The 26,290-nt window shown below is 43.6% G+C and overlaps 1 protein-coding gene across 3 annotated transcripts in view; it reads right to left on the bottom strand.

The window, feature by feature from the left end:
- Positions 1–784: 784 nt before the first annotated feature.
- Positions 785–26,290, bottom strand: part of carhsp1 (calcium regulated heat stable protein 1) — a 28,609-nt gene continuing 3,103 nt past the window's right edge. Inside the window, exons 2-6 of one of the 3 annotated variants that reach the window (XR_013964931.1) lie at positions 8,568–8,702; positions 8,313–8,421; positions 7,671–7,793; positions 1,318–4,506; positions 785–1,224 (exon numbers count right to left, since the gene is read on the bottom strand). Coding sequence is in view for 1 of the 3 variants with exons in the window: in XM_080776667.1 (XP_080632793.1) it covers positions 4,341–4,506; positions 7,671–7,793; positions 8,313–8,421; positions 8,568–8,676 (507 nt within the window). In the remaining 2 variants the exon portion in view is untranslated. Of the gene's footprint in view, positions 4,507–7,670; positions 7,794–8,312; positions 8,422–8,567; positions 8,703–26,290 lie in introns of all 3 variants that reach the window. The other 2 variants (XR_013964932.1, XM_080776667.1) reach the window with 2 other exon arrangements.

Raw genomic sequence — 26,290 nt, 5'->3', positions numbered from 1 at the left:
ATGTCACAGCATGACGTCATATCACCTTCGTATAAGGTGTAGAGAATAGCATTAGTGCAGCATTAGCAGATCAATAAGAATGTAAGTAGCTTAACAAAGCAGGTATCTAAAGGTGGCTTTAGGCTCAAACGTGACCAGCTGCGTTCCCTCCCCAGCTCCTAAAGAAACACAGATCCTTCAGTCATGAGGCTTCCCCAAAGAGGAGCCTTTATATATAGACGGTTCTCTACAAGTATAGGAGAATCTCCGTTATAACCATTCATATCAAGCTAGGGCTGCTAACTATAGTGGACTCCAACAATTGCCCACAGCAACTGATGAATAGTTTGTCAGTGTATAGTGACTTACTTGACTTAATCCTCTTTACCCCGTCGAGGGGCATAGGGCGTCCACCAGAGCTCTCCATCTCACTCTCTTCTGGGCCTGCGCTTTTGCTTCCTGCCAGCTCATTCCGATGTCCTTTAGGTCCTGGAGAGTGGAACGTCAGTGTATAGTGGATGTGTTTATTTGTTTTAAAGGTTGATATCTCTTTATATTAGTCTTAATGCTTATAAACCTATATAATATTATTCACAAAGAAAGTAGTAACCACTTTGGGATCCATATACAGTATGGATTAAGCTGCCAGGCACCATGTGGGTCTATCAAAATGTGGCCCACATAAAGAAACCGTCTGTGCCAAAACGCCAACAAACGCTACTAAAAGGAGTAACGATAATGCGTTCCTTGAACAGATCTTAGTCATTACAAAAATAATTCAACGATCCAAAAGGGAGATTTTCAATATGGTTTATTTCTCTCACTTCACCAACCAAACAGAATATTATACAGAAACCAGTAATATATTGGTCGAAGTTATAGGCACGGACAGAGCTGTACAGTATGTGCTCTGGGGGCACAAGTAGGCACATGCAGTAAGAAAAAACTAAGAAAAAACTCTAATCTACAACTCTACAGTACTCCAAAAGGTCCTCCACTTCAAATCAGAAAACACACCAGAAACATAGCCTGACGGGGCCAGACTCATAGCGTGGATTCACTGACGTGGGGAGAAAGCGTCAGTGAATGAGTCTGTGAACGAGGAACGCTATGAGTCTTGGCTCTGTCAGGCTACCAGAAACATACCTTTATCCCACCTCTGACCTGAAAAGGAAACCTTTGTCTCACCTCTGACCTGAAAAGGAAACCTTTGTCTCACCTCTGACCTGAAAAGGAAACCTTTGTCTCACCTCTGACCTGAAAAGGAAAACTCTGCCATCGTGGTATAGCCCACTGTTTCCCAAACACTGGGTCGGGACCCATTTGTGGGTTGCGGACAAATGTCTTTTATTTTTCGTTTTCTACATTTCGTTTTTAAATTATTATCACATCGATTTTTTTTTAAGTTCCCAAAAAAAGGTAAACTTTTCATGAATTAATAACAAAATCCAATGATTTCTTTCAGTAATGTCAGGGCGAATATCTCATTTCTGTTTTGGGTCACAGCCTGGCTGTAACGTTTGGGAAGCACTGCTATAGCCTACATGGGTTTGTGTGTTTGCAACTCCGGGCCAGAAAAAATTGTTTGTGTAGGCGAGTAAAGTGTCTCCGTCACCGAGTCTTTACACTCTGTTTACACTCCAGATTTGACTGCGCAGTATTACTACTGCTTTCATTTCATACAGTACCACTTGCACCGCTGCCCTGTTTTGGGCTCTGTTCCCAAAGGGAGATCGTTGAAAGAACAACAAACAAACAAGGAAAAAAAAGTATAATATGGCAATTTCATTCTAGGCTCCAACTCTGAAGAAACAATCCTACACCACTAATGCAGGATACATAATATGCATTACAGTCCATGAAAGTAGAAATCTACAACAGTTAAATGCATTAGAGGACTCCGAACCCTTTAATACACTAAAACGTAACCCGTACTGAACTGATGTTGAGTGATGCACGTTGTTGTTTTAATCCCTGGCGGTCAGACGTTATAGAAGTTTTGATTTACAACATACTACTTTGGTTCTACTGGGTGACTTTCAACAAAGACGTGTTTGTAGTGCCAACATAAGGCAACATACAGTAGATGCAGGATTAATGTGTGAAGGGGCACTGTGGTACTGTATGTACAGTACTGAGTAATCACCTTATCATGCGTCCGAGCTATCCTACAGCAGTATTATGTCCTCTGAAAGCCATTCTCTCTCAAACATGCAAGCGACGCGGGTGAACTGAGCTTTCAAACACTATCTGACAAATTGAGTCCATGTGTTGTCAGAAAAACAAGCTAAATGTGGATTCACTTCCAGACAACTCACCTCAAAGGAGCAAAAACTTTTGCGCAAATACGGATCGACAGGTGCGTTGCAGAAGGCCACGGGCCGACAATTACAGTAGCAAGGACTCCCACACACTGTCATATTCACTGGCAGATACAAATATTTATTGGGAACGTTTTGCTAAGCAAGCCTTCATCAGATTATTTCAATAGTATCCTAACCTGGTGTGTCTGTGTACCAAAACATTAACCATGCCTACTTTTATAATGTAAGTCAAGAAGACAGTGTGCTAGAGTCCTTTCCTGTACATCAAGGGAGCAACCAAAGCAGTAAGTATGCAGCACAGTAGGTCAGTACAGTAGGAAACGGACGATAGCTAAACATGTACCAGTCACTCCATCTGGCTCATGGCTGGCTAAAAACCATTGACTGCAAAATGTCAGGTCATATCTAAATAAACAACTCTATATATTAAGAGTCATATAATGTAAGCCCAGTCAGGAAAACACAACTCTTGAACACCAAATGCTAGGAAAATATCATACACACCAAGAGAGTAATATAAAGTTTCCTTAAACCTCTTTATATCAAAGAAGGTTCTGGAAACTGGTCGTTGCAGCTGAGATGAATTTCTCAGCACAAGAAATGTTCCATGTGGAAGCTTATTTTCACAGAAATAAGAACTTCTGATATAGAACTACAAAAAGGTTCCATATGACCTGGTTCAATAATGTGCTGTGGAATAATTTTCCTTTCCGTACTCTTGGAAGAACGTAGTCAAATACAGAACTAATGATCTCAAACCATAGTGATATTAACAGAACAGATTTCTACATCAATTCCTACAAAACTACAAAACAAAAACTATGAACGATGTCATTGTACACAACTTAATTTCTCTATTTATTTTAACACATCGACATTTGTTTGACACTCAAAGCCATCCACCTCATTTGAACTACTCTCACAAAATTGAATACAAATAAACTCATGGATCTTTTGTTCTTCTCTATACTGTAGATACACATGGATTAACGAGAGAATACGATGCTCGTAGGGTACAGACTAGCTAATGTCCATCCGTTCAACATTTAGAGCTTTAGAACATGGCATATCTATGAAAACTGAAAACAGCCGTGTCCATAGATATTTAAAAAATAGTAATACTAATGTCTCATTGGCCGCTGCAGGTCACTGGAGCGATGTGTCTCCAGCGTAAGGAGGGAGTCAAGCGGAAGTGCAGAAGGCACACTGTGTCGCTGACACTCAAGTGACTACTGGCCAATCACAGCAACAAGTCTTTTCCGGGACATAATCAATTCAGTCCAAATGAGGTTTATTGGCATGAGAAAACAAACGTTTCCATTGCCTGTCTGATTGGCCTATACCGAACGTCCCCTTCCGTGACGCACACGGAAGCTTCCGCTATGCTTCCGCACAAGCTTGCCTCCATGTTGCCTCCTCCCGAGATACAACACATGCCCCAGAGCCGAAGGAGGCGTCTACCTTTTTATGTCTATGGCCATGTCGACATTACCTGGTTGTCTCGGGTGTTAATGGTTAAGACTTTGTAGCTTTGTAAGGCTTTTAAGTCAAACTATAGAGCTGCCTGTACCCTGCAGGTCCCTAACGCCTAGGTCACACCAACAGTGATTATTTCTGCTAAGCAGTTTTTTCCACTAAATGAGTATCCAAAATGTGCAAAAACATGCCCGGCACCTTCGTGCTTATCGTTCACCGTTCAGAACACATCCACTTTGTCTCACCGCATGCAAAGTCAAACAATTCCTTAGAACGTGGAAGCAGACTTGGTGTGAGCTAGACGTAAAGGTTATTGTGTATTCATCTGTCTCCTCGTCTACGCCTTCTCTTCCCTGCATCACTCTCCCTCGATCAAGTGTATCCCTCTGTCTTCCTCTCTCCCGCATCATCGCATTCTCTTTACAATTAATCTCCTATGTCGCTTTTTAAACCTTCATGCTTATCCATACATCCATCTTTTCCTCTCTCTCCTCACCCACCCACCCACCCACCCACCCACTCCAGACCCATCCCTCCTTCCAGACCTCCACAGTTGGGTTCTCAGGTGCTGCTGACAATGTTTCCTGACCAGGTCTCGTGCTTGGTCCCCGGGTTGAGGTGGGTGATGGTCACCTCCACCGCCTGCTTCTTCTGGTGCTTGGGGGGGATGCTGCACACCTTGTAGCAGACCTCGTCTCCTTCCACGGGCACGTACTCCCCCTCCACGCTACGGGACAGACGGAGAGGAGGGACGGAGTGGGAGGAGTGAAAGGGCAAGATCAATTAACCCATTTAGACCAGATTCTACAAGTGTCTTCTGAATCATGACAGTTTTCAGAAAAAACCCATGTTTCTATGTGAGTGGTTCTCGAACTATTTCATGTCAAGGAACCCCATAGAATTATATGTATTTTTTTGGCCGCCGACCTCCATCTCAAAATATTTTGTTCCAGGGACCTCCCATAAGTAAAGATTTGAGTTAAAAACATTCGCAGTGAAAGAATATATATTCAATGATTTGTGACACATTTTCACAAAAAGAATTGCAGATCTATAAGCTCATAGAGCGGTGCCGCTCTATGAGCTTATAGATCTGCTATTTGTCAACAGCTAAAGTTTAAAATAATGGTTAAAGTGGTTAAAAGCTAAGGCGACACAGATGCGTTTTGCTTGAACCCGACCAACGTCACTTTAATGGCCATTATGTAAACAGCGGAACACAAACTAGCCTGTGTGTAACGTAGCACGGCCGTCATAAAAGAGCACATCATGTGAGAAATGATAGGCCAGGACGATGAATACAGTACACCATGAACAAACTATAACAAATTGATACTGAATACGGAGTGTGTTTTCATTCATTTAGTTGATCTCTAACCTCCCTCAACCTTGCTTTCAAAACACACACGCACACGCACACACATCACGCACACTTTACACACATCAAAACACAAAGGTCAAAACACACGCATGTGTGTGTGTGTGTGTGTGTGTGTGTGTGTGTGTGTGTGTGTGTGTGTGTGTGTGTGTGTGAGAGAGAGAGAGAGAGAGAGAGACACAGAGAGACAGAGAGAGAGAAAGAGAGTGCTCAAGTGGACAAGTGCTATGTCATTATGTTATTGGTGGTTTGAAGAGTAGGTTTGCAGAGAAATCCTTGAGTAAACAACCTGTTTGAATGTGTCTGTTTAAGCCAGTGGGTGATAACAGAGGCCAACAAGCGAAGGTCATCAGATATTATCCTCTTCCATACTCCTACACATGCCTGAAGCCGCCTTTCTGTATGTGTGTGTGTGTGTGTGTGTGTGTGTGTGTGTGTGTGTGTGTGTGTGTGTGTGTGTGTGTGTGTGTGTGTGTGTGTGTGAGTGTGGGAGGGGCGGGGGGGGAGTCATTGATTTAACCCACTTCACTCCTACACAAGGGTCTGATGTCACACGCACGCATACACTCATGTACGCACACGCACGCATGTATGCACGCACGCATGCAGCAGAACAATGACATATGACAATGACGCACTAATATCATCCCGGTTAGACTACTGCAATGCCCTCTACACTGGGATTTGTCAGTCATCCCTGTCTCGTCTTCAACTTGTCCAAAATGCAGCAGCCAGACTCCTGACCGGCACCAGAAGGAGAGACCACATCACCCCTGTCCTGGCCTCTCTCCACTGGCTGCCGGTCCGGTTCAGAATCCAGTTTAAAACCTCCTGTTTGTGTACAAAGCCCTCAATGGGCTGGCCCCCTCTTACATCACCGACCTCCTATCCTATCCCCCCTCTACCAGGACCCTCAGGTCAGCAGACAGGGGTCTCTTAGGGGTTCCGCACTCAAAAAAGAGGCTCAGGGGCGACCGCGCCTTTGCTGTCTCAGCCCCCACTCTGTGGAACAAAATTCCCCTCGCGGTTAGGTCTGCACCCTCCGTTGAGTCTTTTAAATCACACCTGAAAACATTTTTATATTCACAAGCCTTTCCACCACCAACATGATCCTGCACATTTCCTTTTAGATTATTCTGTCCTATATGCCTGTTGTTTTATTATTGACGTCTTCCGCACTGTATTGTATTGTATTGTATTATATTGTATTGCATTTGTGAAGCACTTTGGTACAATGAGTTGTTTTTAAATGTGCTATATAAATAAATTTGATTTGATTTGATTTGATATAATGCACAGTACGGCTGCTACACTCACGCACCTTGGTACTTTGTGCAAATATGTTTTTTTGTGTGGAGACCCTTTGGTCTGTAGCAAAGCTTGTAAATAAGCTAAGATACCTTTTGGTTGTCCCGTTTGTGGCAAAGGCTTGTAAATATCCAAGAACCACACAGAAGAAAACCTTTTACCTTTACTTTTTGTGGCAAAGTAAATGAAAAAAGTAAACGAAAAGTGTCTCTGCGTCTGTCACAACACACATCGTTGTCCTACATCCGCTTCACATCTCAGGTTCCGGCGGGAACCTTCAAAATAAGGGGTTCACTTAGAAGAATGAATGAATTAATACCTGGATGAACTATAGAGGGTATGCGCGTGACATCATCATCATACCCGGAAGTTATGCGGGAACGCCTACTGAGTGGCAAAAAGCTATACTTCCGGGCCTTGACAGCCCCATACATACGCAAGCTTTGATCCCATGTAAGTCAGCCTCAGAGCAGAAGCGAGAAAGAGCGTGCCTGACTGCCTGTGTCCAAATTCAAGGACCAAAAAAGATTTATGAATCAGACCCGTAGGAATTTTCTGAAATGCCGGTACGTTCAAAATATGGTCGTAAACTGCTTTGTGAATCGGGCCTTTCTGAAATTCTACTATCCATGACATTTAGTCCTCACATCTTATATTAAAATTGTGACGGCCGCCGACTTGGCGTCGGAAGTCGTGCTGTATAGACGGACGGCGAGTTGGCGACGGAAGCGGTCGTCGTGCCTGCTTCCATTTCTGAAAGCCGCCATTCGTCACTCCCGCCGTCTAAGAAAACTATTTCTCTTCAGAAGAAGTTAATTAATATTGTAACCTCGACACAACATAACATCAGAAATGATCCCAGAACGTCCGCGTTTTGTTCATTCACCGCGGATGACGCCTACTTTCCGAGAAAACAGCATTTGAAAACGGCCCACAAACAAAAACTCCTGTGTTTCTTTCTTCCGATAAACTACGGCCAATCACGTGACACGTGTGTCGACGCAGGGCAAGACATCAAACACAAACACACTCACTCTGAGATATGGACAAAGATGTCAGCTGCCCCGTCATACAAACACAAACACACTCACTCTGATATATGGACAAAGATGTCAGCTCCCCCGTCATACAAACACAAACACACTCACTCTGAGATATGGACAAAGATGTCAGCTGCCCCGTCATACAAACACAAACACACTCACTCTGAGATATGGACAAAGATGTCAGCTGCCCCGTCAGACGGCGTGAGGAAGCCGTGCCCTTTGGAGCGAGAGAAGCACTTACACACACCAGTAAACACTGGTCCTTGAGACGCACGCGCTGTCCTGCAGGGGAGAGAGACAGAGATAGACGGAGAGAGAGCGATAGAGAGAGAGGGAGAGAGATTATATTCAATATTTATTTGTACATACATTGTTTTATCTTGATTGTTTTGTTCCACTTTTGCTTTGGCAATGAAAACGTATGTTTCTCATGTCAAAAAAGCTCTTTTGAATTGAAATTGAGAGAGGAAGAGAGAGGGGGAGTATGTGGTGAAAATAAGAGCAGCAAAACAGACGACAAGGGGGTGGAGGTTAATAGAGAGAGGGTGGAGTGACAGATAGTGATTTGGGGATGAAGGTACGATGGAAGGCCAGTTGGTAGGATGGAGGGATGGTGCGAGAGAGATTGTGGGCAGAAGGTTGCGTGCGTGTGTGTGTGTATGTGTGTGTTTATTGTGAGGCGTGGTGAACTACACACACACTTGCGCATCGCAAGACGAAGTCTGTATATGATGTGTGTGTGTGCGTGTGTGTGCGTGCGTGCATGCGTGTGTGTGTGTGTGTGTGTGTGTGTGTTCCTACGCTGAGCAGGTCCTGGTCCTTCGCGTGGGCAGTGGACTGGGGATGAGGTAGCCCCTCATGGGGGATGGAGACCGCTCTCTGTATCTGCACATTGGAAGCCGCAGGGATCCTAAAGGACGGACACACACACACACACACACACACACACACACACACACAGTTGTTGTTGTTGTGTATACGTTTGTGCCTTACATGCAACACATACTGAACTAAAGTATACGTTACAGCAGGTGAAACATCAGCAGCACCTCTTACCGGGAGACATTGGGGAGACGGGCGACAACAACACTGGGGAACCTACAGAGGGCATCGGAGGGGTCACAGGTCGTGACCCCTGCATGGGCTCAGAGCAGTCAGAGGACATGGTGCAGCGAGGGGAGACCAGAGGACCTACAGGACGGACACAAAGGAGACAAAACCAAAGGAGGAGACAAAGGAGAGCATTTTAGAATGGGCTTTGTGTTCATCATCTGTCTCGCACGCACGCACGCTAGACTAAACTAAACTTGAGCATCCTTAAACAAGAAATTATCACATAGTGATATTTGTCAGGTGAAAGAAACACTGTCTCCGTTGTGTTCTCCCCCCCCATATTTGCGAAAGTAGTGAGCCATTACTATGTAAACAAGCAGAACATGTCTGTTTGTGTGTGTCACGGTGTGACACCACCCGCCCGCGACCAGAGGGCGCAGCTGTATCACACAAAAAAACCACACACACACGTTCGCACGCACGCACACACACACACACGCATGCAACAAAACTTAAAAAAACTTAAATAAATGATTAGTTATTGCAATTCACGAGCTGCGTTCGCTTCCCGCGTTCGCGTGTCTTACTTGTTATTTCAGTAACGTGTATGTTTGTGTGTCACAACCTCACGCCTTGCGGCCGTTGTTTGCGTTCATTTCCGACGTTCTGTGAATGGTTCAATGACGTGTGTTTTGTTGTGGCTTGGCATTGGCTGCACTGCTCTGTTTCAGCCGCGTTTGGTGTCATAATAACTGTAGTATGCGCCGTGCCGGGGTGAGCTGTTCCTTCCCCGTCACCCTGTGAGTGTGACTGTGATCGTGCTTCTCTGCTGCGTTGCTCTGCACTGTCTGCGTGGCTGCCAGGGACATTTGCCTCTCCCCTTCCCATTGCCCAGAGGTAGCTTTGCCGTTGCTTGCTGTCCCAATGGCTAGAAGCAGCCAATTACGACTAGGTGGCGATCTTGTCGTTTCACTAGTCAGGTTTCTGTCCTAGTAAAGTGTTGTTGTCATCCGTAACTACTTTGTTCAACTACTACTTTGTTCAACCGGATCTCACAATAAAGAATTGGAATGAGAACAATGTCACTTTAACTCAGACTTGGGGCTAAACAAACACTAACCCAACTACATTTTCCTAACCATAACTAAAATAAATTAAACCAAACCCATTGCTATTTTAGAAAACAGAGCACACAACATAAACACACTATTAATAAAATAGGTGCAACACAAAGCTATTAATACTAGTCAATGTCTTCTTTTTCATGTTCTTCAGTGGTTTGCGATGTAATAATAGAAAGGGCTGTGTTTAAATACGTTTGAGTTACATAAATACCAAGTTTACCTACAATACACAAACAATAATCGACAGGTTTTTCCAGCAATGTTGTCTAAATCAAAAGGACAAGGCAAAAGAAACTGGCTAATGTAAAATAGACATGACCCTTCTGCCACCCACCACCTCACCGCACTCCCCCCTCCTCCACCAAGTCCATGACCTGTTGGGGGAGGGTGGGGGGGGGGGTATTCTCAGGACCCTCTCATTTACCATGGCAACACCAATCAGAGGGGTGTCATTGTCAGAACCACGCAGCATGGCAGAGAAGAGCTCTGGGAAGGGATAGGGGCAGTTAGAGAGAGAGAGAGAGAGAGAGGGGGTCAGAGCAAGAGAAGGAACAGACTCGGCTTTCAGAGGTGCCCTGGCATTACATCATCCAATTACATCACCAGCTTTGGGAACCAATTACGGAGAAGCTGAAAAACTGCCATTCATCTTTCCATTACTGGCTAGGTTGTTGTGGTGAGAGCGTGTCCAAAGAGGTTATTTATATTTTCCTCATTGTATTGCTTGAGGGCACTTTCCTCATTGTATTGCTTGAGGGCACTTTTTCGCACGTGGACTGGAATTGGACAACCAACCGGTCGTGGTGTCTGTGCAAATGATATTTGTTTTTGTGGTTACAGGGTTCTGCACAGCCTTGATTCGATAAACAACAACGTAATCTGATCACACCCTCTCAACTCTGGGGGGCAGGCTAGGTGTACAATATCAAGGCACACAACAAACATACCAACATTATTACACATGCACACACGCACACATGCATACACACGCACGCACAAACACTTATAAGAGTACATGAAAACTGACAGTATATTCATTCAACCCGATCTCACGGCGAAATAACATGGATTGGCATTTCCGCAATTCCGTACGTACACTACTAGAAAACTGAAAAATCTGTACATACTGTATTACACTGAAATCCTCCCCGTTAGCCTCCCTGGGGTTTTAGACCGCGACGGAGGGGGCGCGGTCTCAAGCGAAAGTTCGATCACAGAATCGTAAATAATGTTGTGGGGAGTGCATTTGCCCCCACTGAGATAATGGGGTGAAAGCCACACCTCTGCCACGGTCAAAATAGTAGTAGTGTAATATGTACAGATTTTGGAGTATGTACGGAAATGCCAATCTGTGCTATTTCACCGTGTTTGGGTGAAATCGGGCTTATTCATTGGTTGGTTAACATAATACATGGCAGATGATTTATTTTAGACTATATAGCCTATCTGGAAAACATGAAAAAGCTCAATTGCATTATTAAGCAATTGGCAGCAGAAGGTTCTTCACAATGCCCATGGTTATTTATTAGTTACACACTTCTATACGTTCATCAGCTTCTCTATATGCACCTGTACTACACTTTGGGTGCGTTCGGAAATGCGCACCGCGAATGTGGTCAGTTTGTTGAGTGTGGTTGGCGGTGACGTCACAGAGTGCGTTCAGTGTGCCTTATTTACGAACGACCACAGCTGTGACGCAATCACACCGATTCACACTGGACAACCCCAGCTTCAGGGTAGGGTCGCTCAGTGCGGGCACCCGGCACACCCAGTGCACAGCGCACTGGATTTTAGAACGACAATGCACAGAGTGCACTGAATAAACAAACAACAAGAGAGCACACCAGTGCGTTCAGGGCGCATTTCCGAACGCACCCTTTGTAGCACTAATAAAAGTTGAACTTTTAACCTTTTGCAAGCCAGGAGCTTCTTAAAATATCTCTTTGGCTACTTTGGACACCTGTGTTTCCTTCCGGTTTATGAAGTGAAAAAAGTCAGTCAGTGTCAACCTAAAAGCACAAAGACAGGTCAGTGAGAGGTGCATAGCTAAAATGGGAAACGTTCAGTCGCCAGAGGCCACACAGCAGTTATAGGTCAGATACAGGGTAAGAGAGGTATACTGTAAGTACATGGTGTTACACTCCAGAGTGTTCATTTAACTGTGATTGCATAGGGTCCATTTGGTTGCACATTTGAGTACTGTACACGCTCCAAGTTACAAATAGATAAGTGAACACTGATGTATCAACAGGGATTATGCATCAGCTGAGCTCCAAATAATATAATAAATAAAATCCAAGTCAATGAAACTGTAAATCTAGATGAATAATGTAAAAATGAATGTCATACAACATGCTGGGGGTCACATGTGTCTATTTTCATACTCGGGTGATCGGTGACAGAGGTGACAGTTTCAGGGCGGTGTTGTAATAAATGTATGTACTGTATAGTATATGGCCATCAAAGATCTTGTTCCCGTTTGTAACCAAGATGACAGAAATTAGAAAGAAGTGTCAGTCCACTTTCTTTCATCCTGACAGTAGATACATGTTGGCCTAGATCTGTGTTACAGTATGCTAATGGCGTACAAAAGGCACAAACAATAAACGCAGTCATACGAGAGGTGTGACTCGTGTGAGACAAAAGTAAAGATGATAAAAGACTCAAGAGTGGAATGAGCTGAAGATAAGGAGAGAGAGAGAGAACATGAGGGGGGGTCGCTGAAGTGTGTGTGACAGTGTGTGTGTGTGTGTGTGTGTGTGTGTGTGTGTGTGTGTGTGTGTGTGTGTGAGGGAGAGAGTGTGTCTGTTCAAGTATGTTCTACGTCTAGGCCATATTGAGCTCCATATATGGCCGTCTCCATATATGATTTGGAGCTAGCTAGCAACTCTACATCTGACCTCAAAGCTCAAACCCTTAGATATCCATATATGGAGCTGACCTGTTCTGACATTCCATATGTTGATCTAACCTCATCAAACCCTGTACACTCAAGACTCGCTCCATATATGGCCAGTACAGAATTCATTCCATATGTTGATCTGACCCCCATGCCAAAGCGCCAGCGCTCGCCCAGCAGTCTGCTGTCACCCAGGCGTACCTCGAGGTCGCTTCTCGCCCTTTTTGATTTTTTTTTAATACTGAAATGTTACGTCATTGTCGCCAAGGCTAGTTTAAGCTGTGACCCCTTAAAGCACAATACATTTGACCAAATGTACATACGCACATACTGCACATGTGTGTACATTATATACAGTATACATAAACAACCACACCTACTGTATGTATAATGTATAATAATGCGCACTCATCTACAACATATCACTCAAATATACTGTACGCGTGTTTGCATGTCATGCACGCACGCATGCACGCACGCACACACGCACACACACACACACACACACACACACACACACACACACACACACACACACACACACACACACACACCACTGACTGTGGCAGGATGTCGTTTATATAGGATATTAATATAGGTGACCAACAGAGTTGGGGTCCGTTACTCTTAAAAGTAAGGCACTACATATTACATATTACTTTTGAAAAAAGTAATGCCTTACTTTACTTTATTACTCCCTGGAGAAAGTAACTAGTTACACTACTCGTTACATTACTTTTGCGTTACTCCATAACATTGCCTGTCACATTGTCACATAATTTACCACTTAACAAATCTTTATAATCCTAATAAGGAGGACATACACAAGATATGTCTTTATGCTCTTTACCAGGTTGTGGAGGAATAAAACAAAATGGGCCTTTCCAAACGGTGGTTCTCTTGACCTTGTAAAACTTTTTCTATGCAAACTTCTAATCAATTATCCAATCAATCAAATCAAATATATTCAAATAAAAATAATGAGACTGAGAGAAATCAGTAGCCTATATGTTCACAGTGCTTTAGGATCCCTTTCTTTATGATGTGGAGTTCCCTGCTCCATTGCTCATTAAATGTAGTTTTAACATATTTAGTTTATTCATCTTTGCATTAACTAACTAGTACACATTCTACAACAAACAAACCGACCCTCCCACTGGCAGTGTTACCAGGTTTTGGAAGAGAAACAAGCAGTCATGTCTATGAAAACAAGCTCAAAATAGGCTATTATAAAACAAGCCCAAAGTCGCTTATAATAAGCGGACATGGCAACACCCCAGCGTCTGCTCTGTCTCTTTGACAGCGGAGGAGTGCTGCTGCGGAGATTTTAATACCGAGACGACGTAAATGACAGTTATGAGCTTATGACACAAGCACTGTAGGATATATTACAAAAAAAACCGGAGGTTGAGGTGGGAGTAGGACAGGTGGGTCTAAAACCGGACGTCTGGCCACCCTACGAGTCTACGACAGTAACGAAAAGTGCTGTGCTGCTGCTGATCTGACACCGGTTTGACATGTTCTAGTCCGCGACTCCGCTAGTGCGTTGCCAGCGCACCATTACTGTTCATGTTCAACTCATCTCCGTTGTGTGCATTATTCTCCAAGTCCAAAGCAACACTGTTGAAAGCAGCCACATGACGCAATTAAGTAACGAGTAACTCAAGCGCTGCAGCGACCAGTAACTGTAGTGTGATTATCAAATTTGGAGGAGTAGTGTCGTTATATTACTCGTTACCGACCAAAGTAGTGTCGTTACAGTAACGAGATTTTCCGTTACTCGTTACACCCAACTCTGGTGACCAACACGACTCTGACCTCACAGACTTGGAAATAATTCAATAGAAACGAGGAAATACAGTGATATTCAGGCACAATTAAGATTATTTAAAATGCATTTTATGTTGTATTTATGTATACTATGCATTAAACAAGATTTCCAGCGGAAGGGAATGTTACCAATTATTACAGACTGACTGGATACTCTGCATTGTTGGGCACAAGAAACACAATTATTTTCAAATTAAAAAAGCAAGAGATGCTGAGTCATAGTTGACAGGTCAATGTTTCTTTTCCCCATGTCGACAAATGAGAACATTCCAGAATTTCCTTGACTGTCAGACTAACATCCTGGCCCCACCAACACACTTCGCATGCACGCACGCACACACGCACACACACACACACACACACACACACACACACACACACACACACACACACACACACACACACCACTGACTGTGGCAGGATGTCGTTTATATAGGATATTAATATAGGTGACCAACAGAGTTGGGGTCCGTTACTCTTAAAAGTAAGGCACTACATATTACATATTACTTTTGAAAAAAGTAATGCCTTACTTTACTTTATTACTCCCTGGAGAAAGTAACTAGTTACACTACTCGTTACATTACTTTTGCGTTACTCCATAACATTGCCTGTCACATTGTCACATAATTTACCACTTAACAAATCTTTATAATCCTAATAAGGAGGACATACACAAGATATGTCTTTATGCTCTTTACCAGGTTGTGGAGGAATAAAACAAAATGGGCCTTTCCAAACGGTGGTTCTCTTGACCTTGTAAAACTTTTTCTATGCAAACTTCTAATCAATTATCCAATCAATCAAATCAAATATATTCAAATAAAAATAATGAGACTGAGAGAAATCAGTAGCCTATATGTTCACAGTGCTTTAGGATCCCTTTCTTTATGATGTGGAGTTCCCTGCTCCATTGCTCATTAAATGTAGTTTTAACATATTTAGTTTATTCATCTTTGCATTAACTAACTAGTACACATTCTACAACAAACAAACCGACCCTCCCACTGGCAGTGTTACCAGGTTTTGGAAGAGAAACAAGCAGTCATGTCTATGAAAACAAGCTCAAAATAGGCTATTATAAAACAAGCCCAAAGTCGCTTATAATAAGCGGACATGGCAACACCCCAGCGTCTGCTCTGTCTCTTTGACAGCGGAGGAGTGCTGCTGCGGAGATTTTAATACCGAGACGACGTAAATGACAGTTATGAGCTTATGACACAAGCACTGTAGGATATATTACAAAAAAAACCGGAGGTTGAGGTGGGAGTAGGACAGGTGGGTCTAAAACCGGACGTCTGGCCACCCTACGAGTCTACGACAGTAACGAAAAGTGCTGTGCTGCTGCTGATCTGACACCGGTTTGACATGTTCTAGTCCGCGACTCCGCTAGTGCGTTGCCAGCGCACCATTACTGTTCATGTTCAACTCATCTCCGTTGTGTGCATTATTCTCCAAGTCCAAAGCAACACTGTTGAAAGCAGCCACATGACGCAATTAAGTAACGAGTAACTCAAGCGCTGCAGCGACCAGTAACTGTAGTGTGATTATCAAATTTGGAGGAGTAGTGTCGTTATATTACTCGTTACCGACCAAAGTAGTGTCGTTACAGTAACGAGATTTTCCGTTACTCGTTACACCCAACTCTGGTGACCAACACGACTCTGACCTCACAGACTTGGAAATAATTCAATAGAAACGAGGAAATACAGTGATATTCAGGCACAATTAAGATTATTTAAAATGCATTTTATGTTGTATTTATGTATACTATGCATTAAACAAGATTTCCAGCGGAAGGGAATGTTACCAATTATTACAGACTGACTGGATACTCTGCATTGTTGGGCACAAGAAACACAATTATTTTCAAATTAAAAAAGCAAGAGATGCTGAGTCATAGTTGACAGGTCAATGTTTCTTTTCCCCATGTCGACAAATGAGAACATTCCAGAATTTCCTTGACTGTCAGACTAACATCCTGGCCCCACCAACACACTTCGCATGCACGCACGCACACACACGCTTGTTTTGACTTTCATAACAATGTGTATTATTTGAGTATCGACCAGTTGAAGAAAGAGAGAGAAAGATATTGCTTGTATAGCTTGTGAAAACAAATACATTACTATAACTGTATAATATCATTCAAAGACTAGTAAGCTACAAAGTACATTTATGACCTATAGATGGCACTGGAGAAGAGGTCAGAATCACTATAGGGATTCACCCTCGAGGGAGCATGAAGGTGCACACATTACACAACAATTCCCATGGACACTCCAGCCGGTTCATTTAATCTCAATCACAAAACCACACTCCATCTCTCTCACACAATACACACACACATATGCTGGACCTTTGGTCTCCTCTGTCTGGAATGTTCCATGCTGGTGTTCTGTTCTCTGACCAACACACTGTCCTGTATAAGCCTGCTGACACAGCACATACCCAGCCATCCATCAGGCCACAGCACAGGCCTGTAATGGTCAACTGAAAGTGCTGTCTAGCCCACTTTTGATCATGTCCACAGTACACATATCTGTGAAATCTCTCTCTCTACAAGCTCACTTTCAGAACACCCGAGCCCAACCAAGCATAAAATGACTTGTCTTTTAGCTCTTTCTACTGGATGTCCTCCATACTAGTCCCTCCCTAACAGTTTAGTCTAGTTTTTATCTGTTGACAAAATTGTCAAGATCTTTAGTCTTAGTTTTAGTCATTATAGCATAGTTTTTTTTTTTAAATATATTTTTTATCCCACGATTTTGTAAACCATTTTTCACCCCTGTGTCAATCATCTAATGTGATCCTGGGCTCTACACACCCTCCGCCAACCTGGGGAGAGCAACGGACTTAACTCATGCTTCCTTCAGGCCTGAGTGTCCAAGTTGCTCCTTTACACCTGACAGGGGGGAGTTTCCCTGGTTGGACGTAGCGCGTGGAAGGAACACGTTATTCCAACCAGTTCCTTTCCCTTCCATCAGGCGCCCCGGCTGGCCAGGGGGAGGCAGTTTAGAGACCAGGATTACTGCATGTTTTTGTGAGGGTACCTACCCTAGGGGACACGGGGAGAACATGCAAACTCCACACAGAAAGGCCCTTTCGCCAACCCTATACTATAGCATAGTTTTTATGTCGTTTTCGTCAGTGGAAATTGAATCGACGAACATTTTTTGTCATAGTTTTAAATCAACACTGCTGATGAAAGCATTATGCTTTACTGTTCTACCAAGTGCAACTTCCCAGACTTAGCAGCAACATACAGTAGCTAAATAGAATCCACTCAGCTGTCTGTTTCTCAGTGCTAACACAGTCTCTTACAAACAGGGGGGAACCAAAACAAAACGACACCGGAAAAAACGGAAACCACAAAATCGGAATAAGAGATTTTTCTTTAACCATCCAGTCTAGACCGGATTAAATAAATAAGAATTTATAATAAGAATAAAGACTTCAAAATCATCAGTTCAGGCTTCAGCCTTTCATGGCCAGCTGGGTCGCTACAATCTGTTATCTGGGAAGTGCAAAAACAACATTCTGTCCTAATTTGTATCAGCCATCAGGGACTCATTGGAGGCCTCAGAGCACACACAGGTTGCACAAGAAACCAAAGCACATCATGGAACGAGACAGATGATACACTGGGAACAATGCCATATGTCACCATTATCCTGGCGGAAATAATTACGACTCACAAGATCATTTAGATAAACATCAAAATAATAAAATATGCTTACATCTCATGTCTCATGTCCATCTATTCTACAGCAAGGACAGCAGAATTAATACAATAATCATCCAATATAAGGCTTCTCTCGTTCTCTGCATAAAAATATTCAAAATAAGAAACTAAAATGGCAATATGACTTTCATACATGACATACCGGTAATAGTGTAGCATAGAGTCAAACTGTACCGCAGACACACACACACACACACACACACGCACACTGCATGCTTGCGCGCACACACACACACACACACACACACACACACACACACACACACACACACACACCGCACTGACTGTGTCAGGATGTCCTTTCACCTCCCATCCTGTTTGAAAGGTTTCTGTGGTGATTACTGGAAGGGGGGAGGGGGGGGGGGTTACTGACTTAGCTAATGGTTACTGTACATGTCCATTAATGGCAAATACAGTACTAAGAAATACTGCCGACAACTGTTAGTGATTCTCGACTGCTACTGCTGAGGCGGGCAATGCATAGACAGCACGCACGCACACACACACACGCACACACACACGCACACACACACGCACACACACACACACACACACACACACACACACACACACACACACACACACACACACACCTCTTGTGACTTTGTCTTGAAAGGTGCTTTACAAATATCATACAAAAATCATTGAAAAGGAACAGAAGTGAATGTGAAAGGAATTCAAACTCCCTTTTCTTCTGAAAATATTAATTGGTATTTTAGCCTTGTGTAAATGAGGGGGAAACATATTTGCAGAAGAGGAGTGTGGGCAGCTGAGAAAAGCAGCCCACGTCATAATATGCACATTTCTCTGCTCCAATACCTTAATTTGAAAGGTCGTTTCCTTTTGCCTTCAGGTAATTTCTCAGTCACCGCTTTTAATGTAAAAAGGCAATGCTTACTCTTTTTTTTAGAAGGAACACAGTGTGACTGTGTGAACAACATGTGCTAGAAGTACTGTAGCTCTTTCCCTCTCTCAGCTCCCCCCTGAGAGAGGTCACTCTCACCTCAGGGAAGTGACCGGAGGAGGAGGCCAGGGAGAGACAAAAGAACAGCTACAGAGAAAGAAGAGAGAAGAGTGTAGACAAAATGAGGCTGAGAGAGAGAGAGAGAGAGGGAGAGAGAGCTGCACAAAGACATAATAAGTGTTGAGAGAGGTGGTGTGGAGGTGGTGAGGGTGAATCGTGAGCTTCAGGTAATTACAGGTTGGAGGGATTCTCTACAACCTGTGGTTAGAAGTGCAGTTGGCGACAGCCTATTCCAGGTGTACATACAGTACACTGTTATGTTATGCCAACCACCTTCTCTTTTTACCTTAGTTTTGCTCTTTTTTTTTTCAACATTATGTTGCTTGGTGTGCTACAGTATGTGTGAGTCATACAGTAAAAAAAAAACATTTGGTATTGATATGAAGGTGTTTACATAGGACCTAATCCCAAAAACGCAGCATTGTGCAAAGCTCCTTAAATTGACTTTACTAGACCGGTGCCCGGCTGTAGAGCACCGAGTCGCTAACGATGGAAGTTGGAGAACCAAGCCCCACCCCGCTATGCAATACCCGTTGTACCCGTGTCAGAGTGTCCCTTTTATGCCCATATATGGAGATGTATGGATCTGTCTCTCTGTGTCCCTTTATTCCTATATATGGCGTTCTGTGTATGGCGTGTGTATGGCGTCTATATATGGCGTGTCAGGTCCCTTGGTCAAGGACACTGGCAGGAGTGTCTAGCATGTCTTTTGGTGTGGGAGGAAAGCAGAGTACCGGGAGGAACATGCAAACTACACACAAAAATCCCTTCATTCAAACCCATGACCTATATTTACTCAGGCTATACAAATATTTGTAACATGTGATTTATCCATTTAGGTCTCGCTGCTGTGATTATGTCTGAGAGGGCCGTTAGCGTGGACAACAATATGACAATATGATGCTTTGATGTCCTTGCATTATCTTAGAGATAGGGGGGAGATAAAGAGATACAAAGATGACCTAGAGAAGCGTCAAAACCATACAGTATACATTACAACTAGAAGGGAGTGGTTGTGTATACATTGACAAAAGGTGTTTATTTCAGACTTTACAGACTAACACAATATAGGCTCAGTGTTCTGTACTAGGGCAATAGGTCATGACCTTACTCACCTATAGGTATGGATAAAGCATTATATGAGCTTGCGTGCGGTATTGTTAACGTGTGCACGTGTGCGCGCGCGTGTGTGTGTGTGTGTGTGTGCGTGCGTGTGTGTGTGTGTTGTGTGTGTGTGCGCGCGTGCATGACGTGTGTGTGTTAGAGACAGAGAGAGAGAGAGAATAATAGATAGAGACTGTTGATGACGTCTGTGCCTGCATACGCATGCCTGCAAATCATATTCAGAACACAATGCAATATGGATCATTTTGGGCGGCTGGAGTGGGTGGGTGAGTGTGTGCATGTGTCTGTGTCTGGAGGGGGCACTTGATGACGTCATGCACCTGATGACTCACCACCACCATTGACTCCACTAGTATAGTGTGCGTCAATGTCGACATCTCTTTGATCTTTCACAAGATGACTTACAAATGGCAGAAAGAACAGAACAGTTTGGTCCTACTACTACTACTACTACTACTATACTAATAATAAAGATATTAGATTATAACCAATTTGAGTCATATAGTGCATTTAGGACAAGTGCAAATCGACAGGGCAGAATACAAAACATGGAAAAAACACCAAATGTGGTTTAAAATGAATAATGCTTTGTTTTGGTTGTGATTTGAGAGTTCAGACACTTGTCTATATCCCTCTCTTTAACTACTCTGTGTCTATCCATATCTTTACAGAGATAGCATAAAGTGCATTTGTTGCTCTTCTTTGAAACAAAACAACGGTGGTATAGCGGCTCGTTCATTTGAATAGATGATTAATTAATCCTGGTGCTTTTAGCGTTGTAGGAGCTACAGTAAAGACTTTCCTTTAACCCATTCTGACCTGAGATCAGATTCTAACGCACAGAAGAATGGTGGTTCTTTAAAATCTTCTGGAAAGTTTGCCTTTCAATGGAAATGAGTCACCATCCATTAGTTACACAGACATTCATGACCAGCGTCCTTCGTCTGTGTCACCCTCCTCCAGCGTCAGTGTACCGCGACTGGTCTACGAGATACGCTACAGCACAAAGACACCCACGCACCTGTCAAAACACTTCCTAACGTCAATGAGGTTCATAATCACAACACCAGAGGGACGTGATTAGTGGAGCTCCCTCTGGTGTTGTGATTATGAACCTCATTGACGTTAGGAAGTGGTTTGACAGTCACGTCCAACCCAGATTTGGCTCAAACAAGGGGTTCAATTAGTTCTATCCTTCTATGCCACAAAAATGTGTGAACACCCTACCATCAGTCGTAAAGGAATGTGAATCCCTGCTCTCCTAAAAGAGTACGTACAGACCTGTGGCTGCAATTCGAAACTGGCTCCAGTATCTTTACTGGAGCCTTCAGTGTGGTTTGATGCCACAACATTGTCATTGTGCGTGACTTGTGCATGTACCACCATTGCCATTTCAAACTTCTTCTGCACCCTTCACATTTTAGTAGCTTCTGTGCTGGAAACCATGGGCTGTCTTTTACGTGTCTTAAGTACCAGGTCTTATTACTTAACTTAAGACCTGGAGGCGTGATCAATGCCATTTGGCTATTCTGAGTGGCCAAAGAGCATTGACCACGCCTCCAGGTCTTAAGTTAAGTAATAAGACCTGGAACTTAAGACACGCAAAATACAGCCCTCTGTGTAGAAAGGAGAGACTGTGAATTTGTTTTGATTTCCTCTATAAATGAATGAGCAAAAACATACTTTTATTTGATTTAGTTATCTTCCTTTGTGTGATCCTACCGGAGTCTGAGTATATTAATTGGATTAATCAATATTTTGGCCTGTATTGTAAAGATGTCGTTTCCCCTCTGGAAGTCTGCACAACATTATTTTACTTTAGGGACATTGGCTTCAGCTGTATGGCTGAATAATTTCCATTAGTAAGCATTTATAGCCTATTAGACAGAGGAAACTGAGGCAGCGTTAAGCCACTGCAAAGCCATTACAGTTCAAGAGACACTGCCTATCATTAGATCAACAGGATACAAAAGCCATTCTGGAACCGTTATGGGAATTTAAAGCTTCTAATAAGGCCACTGAAAAAACAACAAAAATATGAAACCGCAGATCTGAATGGAGAGGTCAGAGAGGTCAGACGGGACCTCTGTTACTTATTTTTGCACATGTATTTGTAACCATGACTGATTTAATTGGCCAGCATGTTGGCACTTTAGTATCTTGCACAGTGTATTTTGCACAGTCATGATTTTATTGTTGAATGCATTGTTGTTTCCTGGTTTTCTGACACGAGATTGGCCAATGAGTTCCACCTGGGGAGACTAAGAAATGTTTGGGGTGTGGTAACCATGATGGGCAGGTGCAATGTGGGTGATGGGTGCAATATAATTATGCAATAATGTGGAGTTTTATTGTTGAGGTTTGATTATACCACAGGTAGTTTCAAGGAAGCAATCTGATTGGTTGAAATACCACTCTACCCGTGCTTCAAACTGATTCACCAAAATTTGCCGTTATGACCCATTTTGGGTGCTAGAAACACTAATTCTGTAATGGTCTCACAGATACGGATCACCAACAGCCACGAGAGGAGTGTGTAAATGATGCTTGTAGAGAGGGAGAGAGACATCCTTGCAAAGAGAGACAAACGAGGAGAGAGAGACACAGTGAGACAGAGAGACAGTGTGACAGACACAGAAGGGGATTGAGATCCTTCTGTCAAGAATCAATGGCCTGCTTGTGACTGAAGCAGCAAACAGACCATTCCCCTCACAGGCATTAAAACTATATCACAATGTTTCCTCTCTCCATCTCAGCCTTGTTGTCTGCATGACTTGTTCTATTTAGCTGATTGTTGTTCATCAGTTACAAGTTACAACACTCAACGTCTGAGATTTTAACTTTCTGGAGCAGGGACCCCTGGTCCAACTTGTCCTCCTCCCATTAGCCTGAAGCTGCTGCATTACTGTGGCAAATTGGCAATGATGTATCACCGGAAATAGTTTTGTACATTTTCCTTGAGACTACATGTCAAGCTTGCCCTTGGCTATCGGAGAACTTCAAACATGGTGCTACTGTATTATAACGGTGAATTGAAAGCAATGTACTACATGATTCACACACACACACGCACGCACGCACGCACGCACGCACGCACGCACGCACACACACACACACACACACACACACACACACACACACACACACACACACACACACACACACACACACACACACACACACACACACACACACACACACACACACACACACACACACACACACACACACACACACACACACACACACACACACACACACACACACACACACACACACACACACACAGTGTGAAAAGCTCTTGTCCTATCTACAGTAGCCATCACCTGGTTCACCTCTTATGTCCTTGTAGATATGTCTACAGCTTACCGAACAGCAAAGCACAGGGCAGTTCATACTGAGCCACAGCGTAATATGACTCCTCTAATGGTATTAGCTCTCGTGTTCACCTCAAACTCACATTGCATGTGAAAAACATGACACAGGCTGCTCTGGCAGAATGATGACCCATCCAAACCAACAGCCCAGCCCAGGAGGGTTAAGCTCCTCACAAAACAAAGGATGAGGACATTGTGGGATCTGACCGACATACTGAGTTAATAATTCCAGTTTGACCACGGTGTCACCCTGCAATGCCTAAAACCATTTCTGTCCTTGATCTTCTTTTTGGATTGTGGTGCAATTACTCCCTTACGGGGCTACAGTATGTGTGTGGCTGGGTGGCTGGGTCTGAGCACGAAAACAGCATGGCTGTTTTTCACCACCTGTGCGCAACCTAACACACACACAAACACACACGCACATATTAACTTTTACGATACAGTACAGTACAGTACAGTACAGTACAGTAGAGGGTACAGTAGAGGGACCCCCACATGATAACTCTGTAATTTCTCAACCGTTTCGGACGTGGGGCGGCTCGCCGGATTCGGCCCGCATTCCTGGGGACTCCCCGGGGACCCCCGGAGACCCCCACATGGTAACTCTCGGAGTTGCGCCACTCACTTCACACGGGTGTGATTAAAAAAAAGTTGGGTCACGGGTGTTGTACGTGGGGTACCGCTGAGAACAAGTTCAAATACTACAGTAGCAAAGCAGGATAGATGGTAAAGAATGATAGCTGTCAAATTGTACCGCTAAAGTCCTTAAAGCACTGGTTCGACAATGTGTGGCCTTGCCTAATAGCCCTATAGCCCCAAACCACACTTCCCTAAATATAAGCATGTGAAATGTAGTGATAAGACTTCAGACATGCCTACAGGGCCAATTCCAGTCATATTTCTACTGAACCAGTAACCTCGTACACGCACGCAGACACACACGCACAATATGCGCACACGCGCACGCACACACACACACACACACACACACACACACACACACACACACACAGACACACAATTTGGTATGCATAGTATAGTATACAGTAAGGGTAGACAGTACACATCCAAGCACTAACAAAGGTAGTTAAATACACAAAAACATGTTTAAATGTTTTATGTGTGCAAGCCAGGAAGGAGACACACAAACACAGGTCTCTCGACTCTCTCCTGTCCTGTCTCCATTCCTCTAGCCCCTCTCTCTCTCTCTCTCTCTCTCTCTCTCTCTCTCCACTTTCTTTTACTGCCTCTTTTGTTTGTTGTTCCAGTTTACATTCTGTCAAGTTAGGAGGACATGTTGAAACCAAAGCGGCTGAAGTGGCCGCACAGAGACAAGAATCATAATATGCCTCTCTCTCTTCGGATTTTGTTTTCACTAGAACGCTTCAGTTTACGGTGAAACACGACAAAAAGGAAACAATCAATCCCAGTCCGTCTTCCATCCTTCTCTCTCTCTCTCTCTCTCATCAAAATCCAGTTGGTTCCCTTAACCCACCCTTAACCCACCCTCTCTCTCAATCAATCCATCCACTTCTCTCTTCTCACTCCTTTTCACAGTGTATCTACTGTGTATACTAACAAATATATTCAGTACAACAAATATCACCATATTTATTACCAAAATATAATAAATATATCGATTATGTGTTTTGGGGATGACTGCTGCATTTATTTAGCGCCTTTTTCAATGTACACACACACACACACACACACGCACACGCACACGCACACGCACGCACACACACAGACACACACACTACATTTAATACATTATTTGAATGCTAAAGACCTAGAAAGACAACATTTAAGCTGTATCATGATAACCAATATCCCAGAGACATACAAAGGACGTCAAACACGACGCCCTTTCCCGCCTTTCTGCACATCCGAGGAGAACTTGGAACCTGATATCATCCTGCCTGCAGCACACTGCTTAGTGGCAGGACAACACGGGACACTGAAGTTGCGGTGCACAATGCTCAGCAACGCAAAACCATCCCTGACAACTGGCCTGCTTTGTATGTTCCCAGGTCCATCATTAGACATACTGAACTCTTCCTGGTAGATCTATCACTCCGTCCCCAACTGCAGAAAAACTAGCCTGGGCACCATTTCATTTAGGGTATATGACCCTGTCGGGAGCGGACGATATCGTTACGTCATGTTGTAGTATTGTTTTGTAGTCGACAGGCAGGAACAACAGGCGGAAACTTCCTTTTCCCTCAAACCGATTTTTCTCAATAAAAGCTACAGGCTACGAGAGCTTTTATTGAGAAAACTCTGCCTGTTGTTCCTGCTTGTCGACTACAAAACAATACTACAACATGACGTAACGATATCATCCGCTTCCGACAGGATCATACAGACTTTTGAAACAGAGACCAGGCTTTCCTCCGAGGTGGTGGAAAGCCTGATGAGGCGAGGGTACAGAAAAACAATCCCATATCACAATATCGCTATACTCTCCCCCTGTGTCTGCCTACCTCTTTCTCCGTCTCTTTCCCCATGTCCTCTATTTTCCACTTTCCTAGTCTTTCCCTCTTCCATTATCATTGCCTTATTCCTTTACCACTGGCACTCACCGGGGACCATATTACAC

The sequence above is a fragment of the Protomyctophum bolini genome (assembly GCF_963924005.1).
Source record: "Protomyctophum bolini genome assembly, chromosome: 11".
NCBI lineage: Eukaryota > Metazoa > Chordata > Actinopteri > Myctophiformes > Myctophidae > Protomyctophum > Protomyctophum bolini.
Note: the sequence above shows the minus strand (reverse complement) of the source record. Positions and strands in the feature narration are given on the sequence as shown.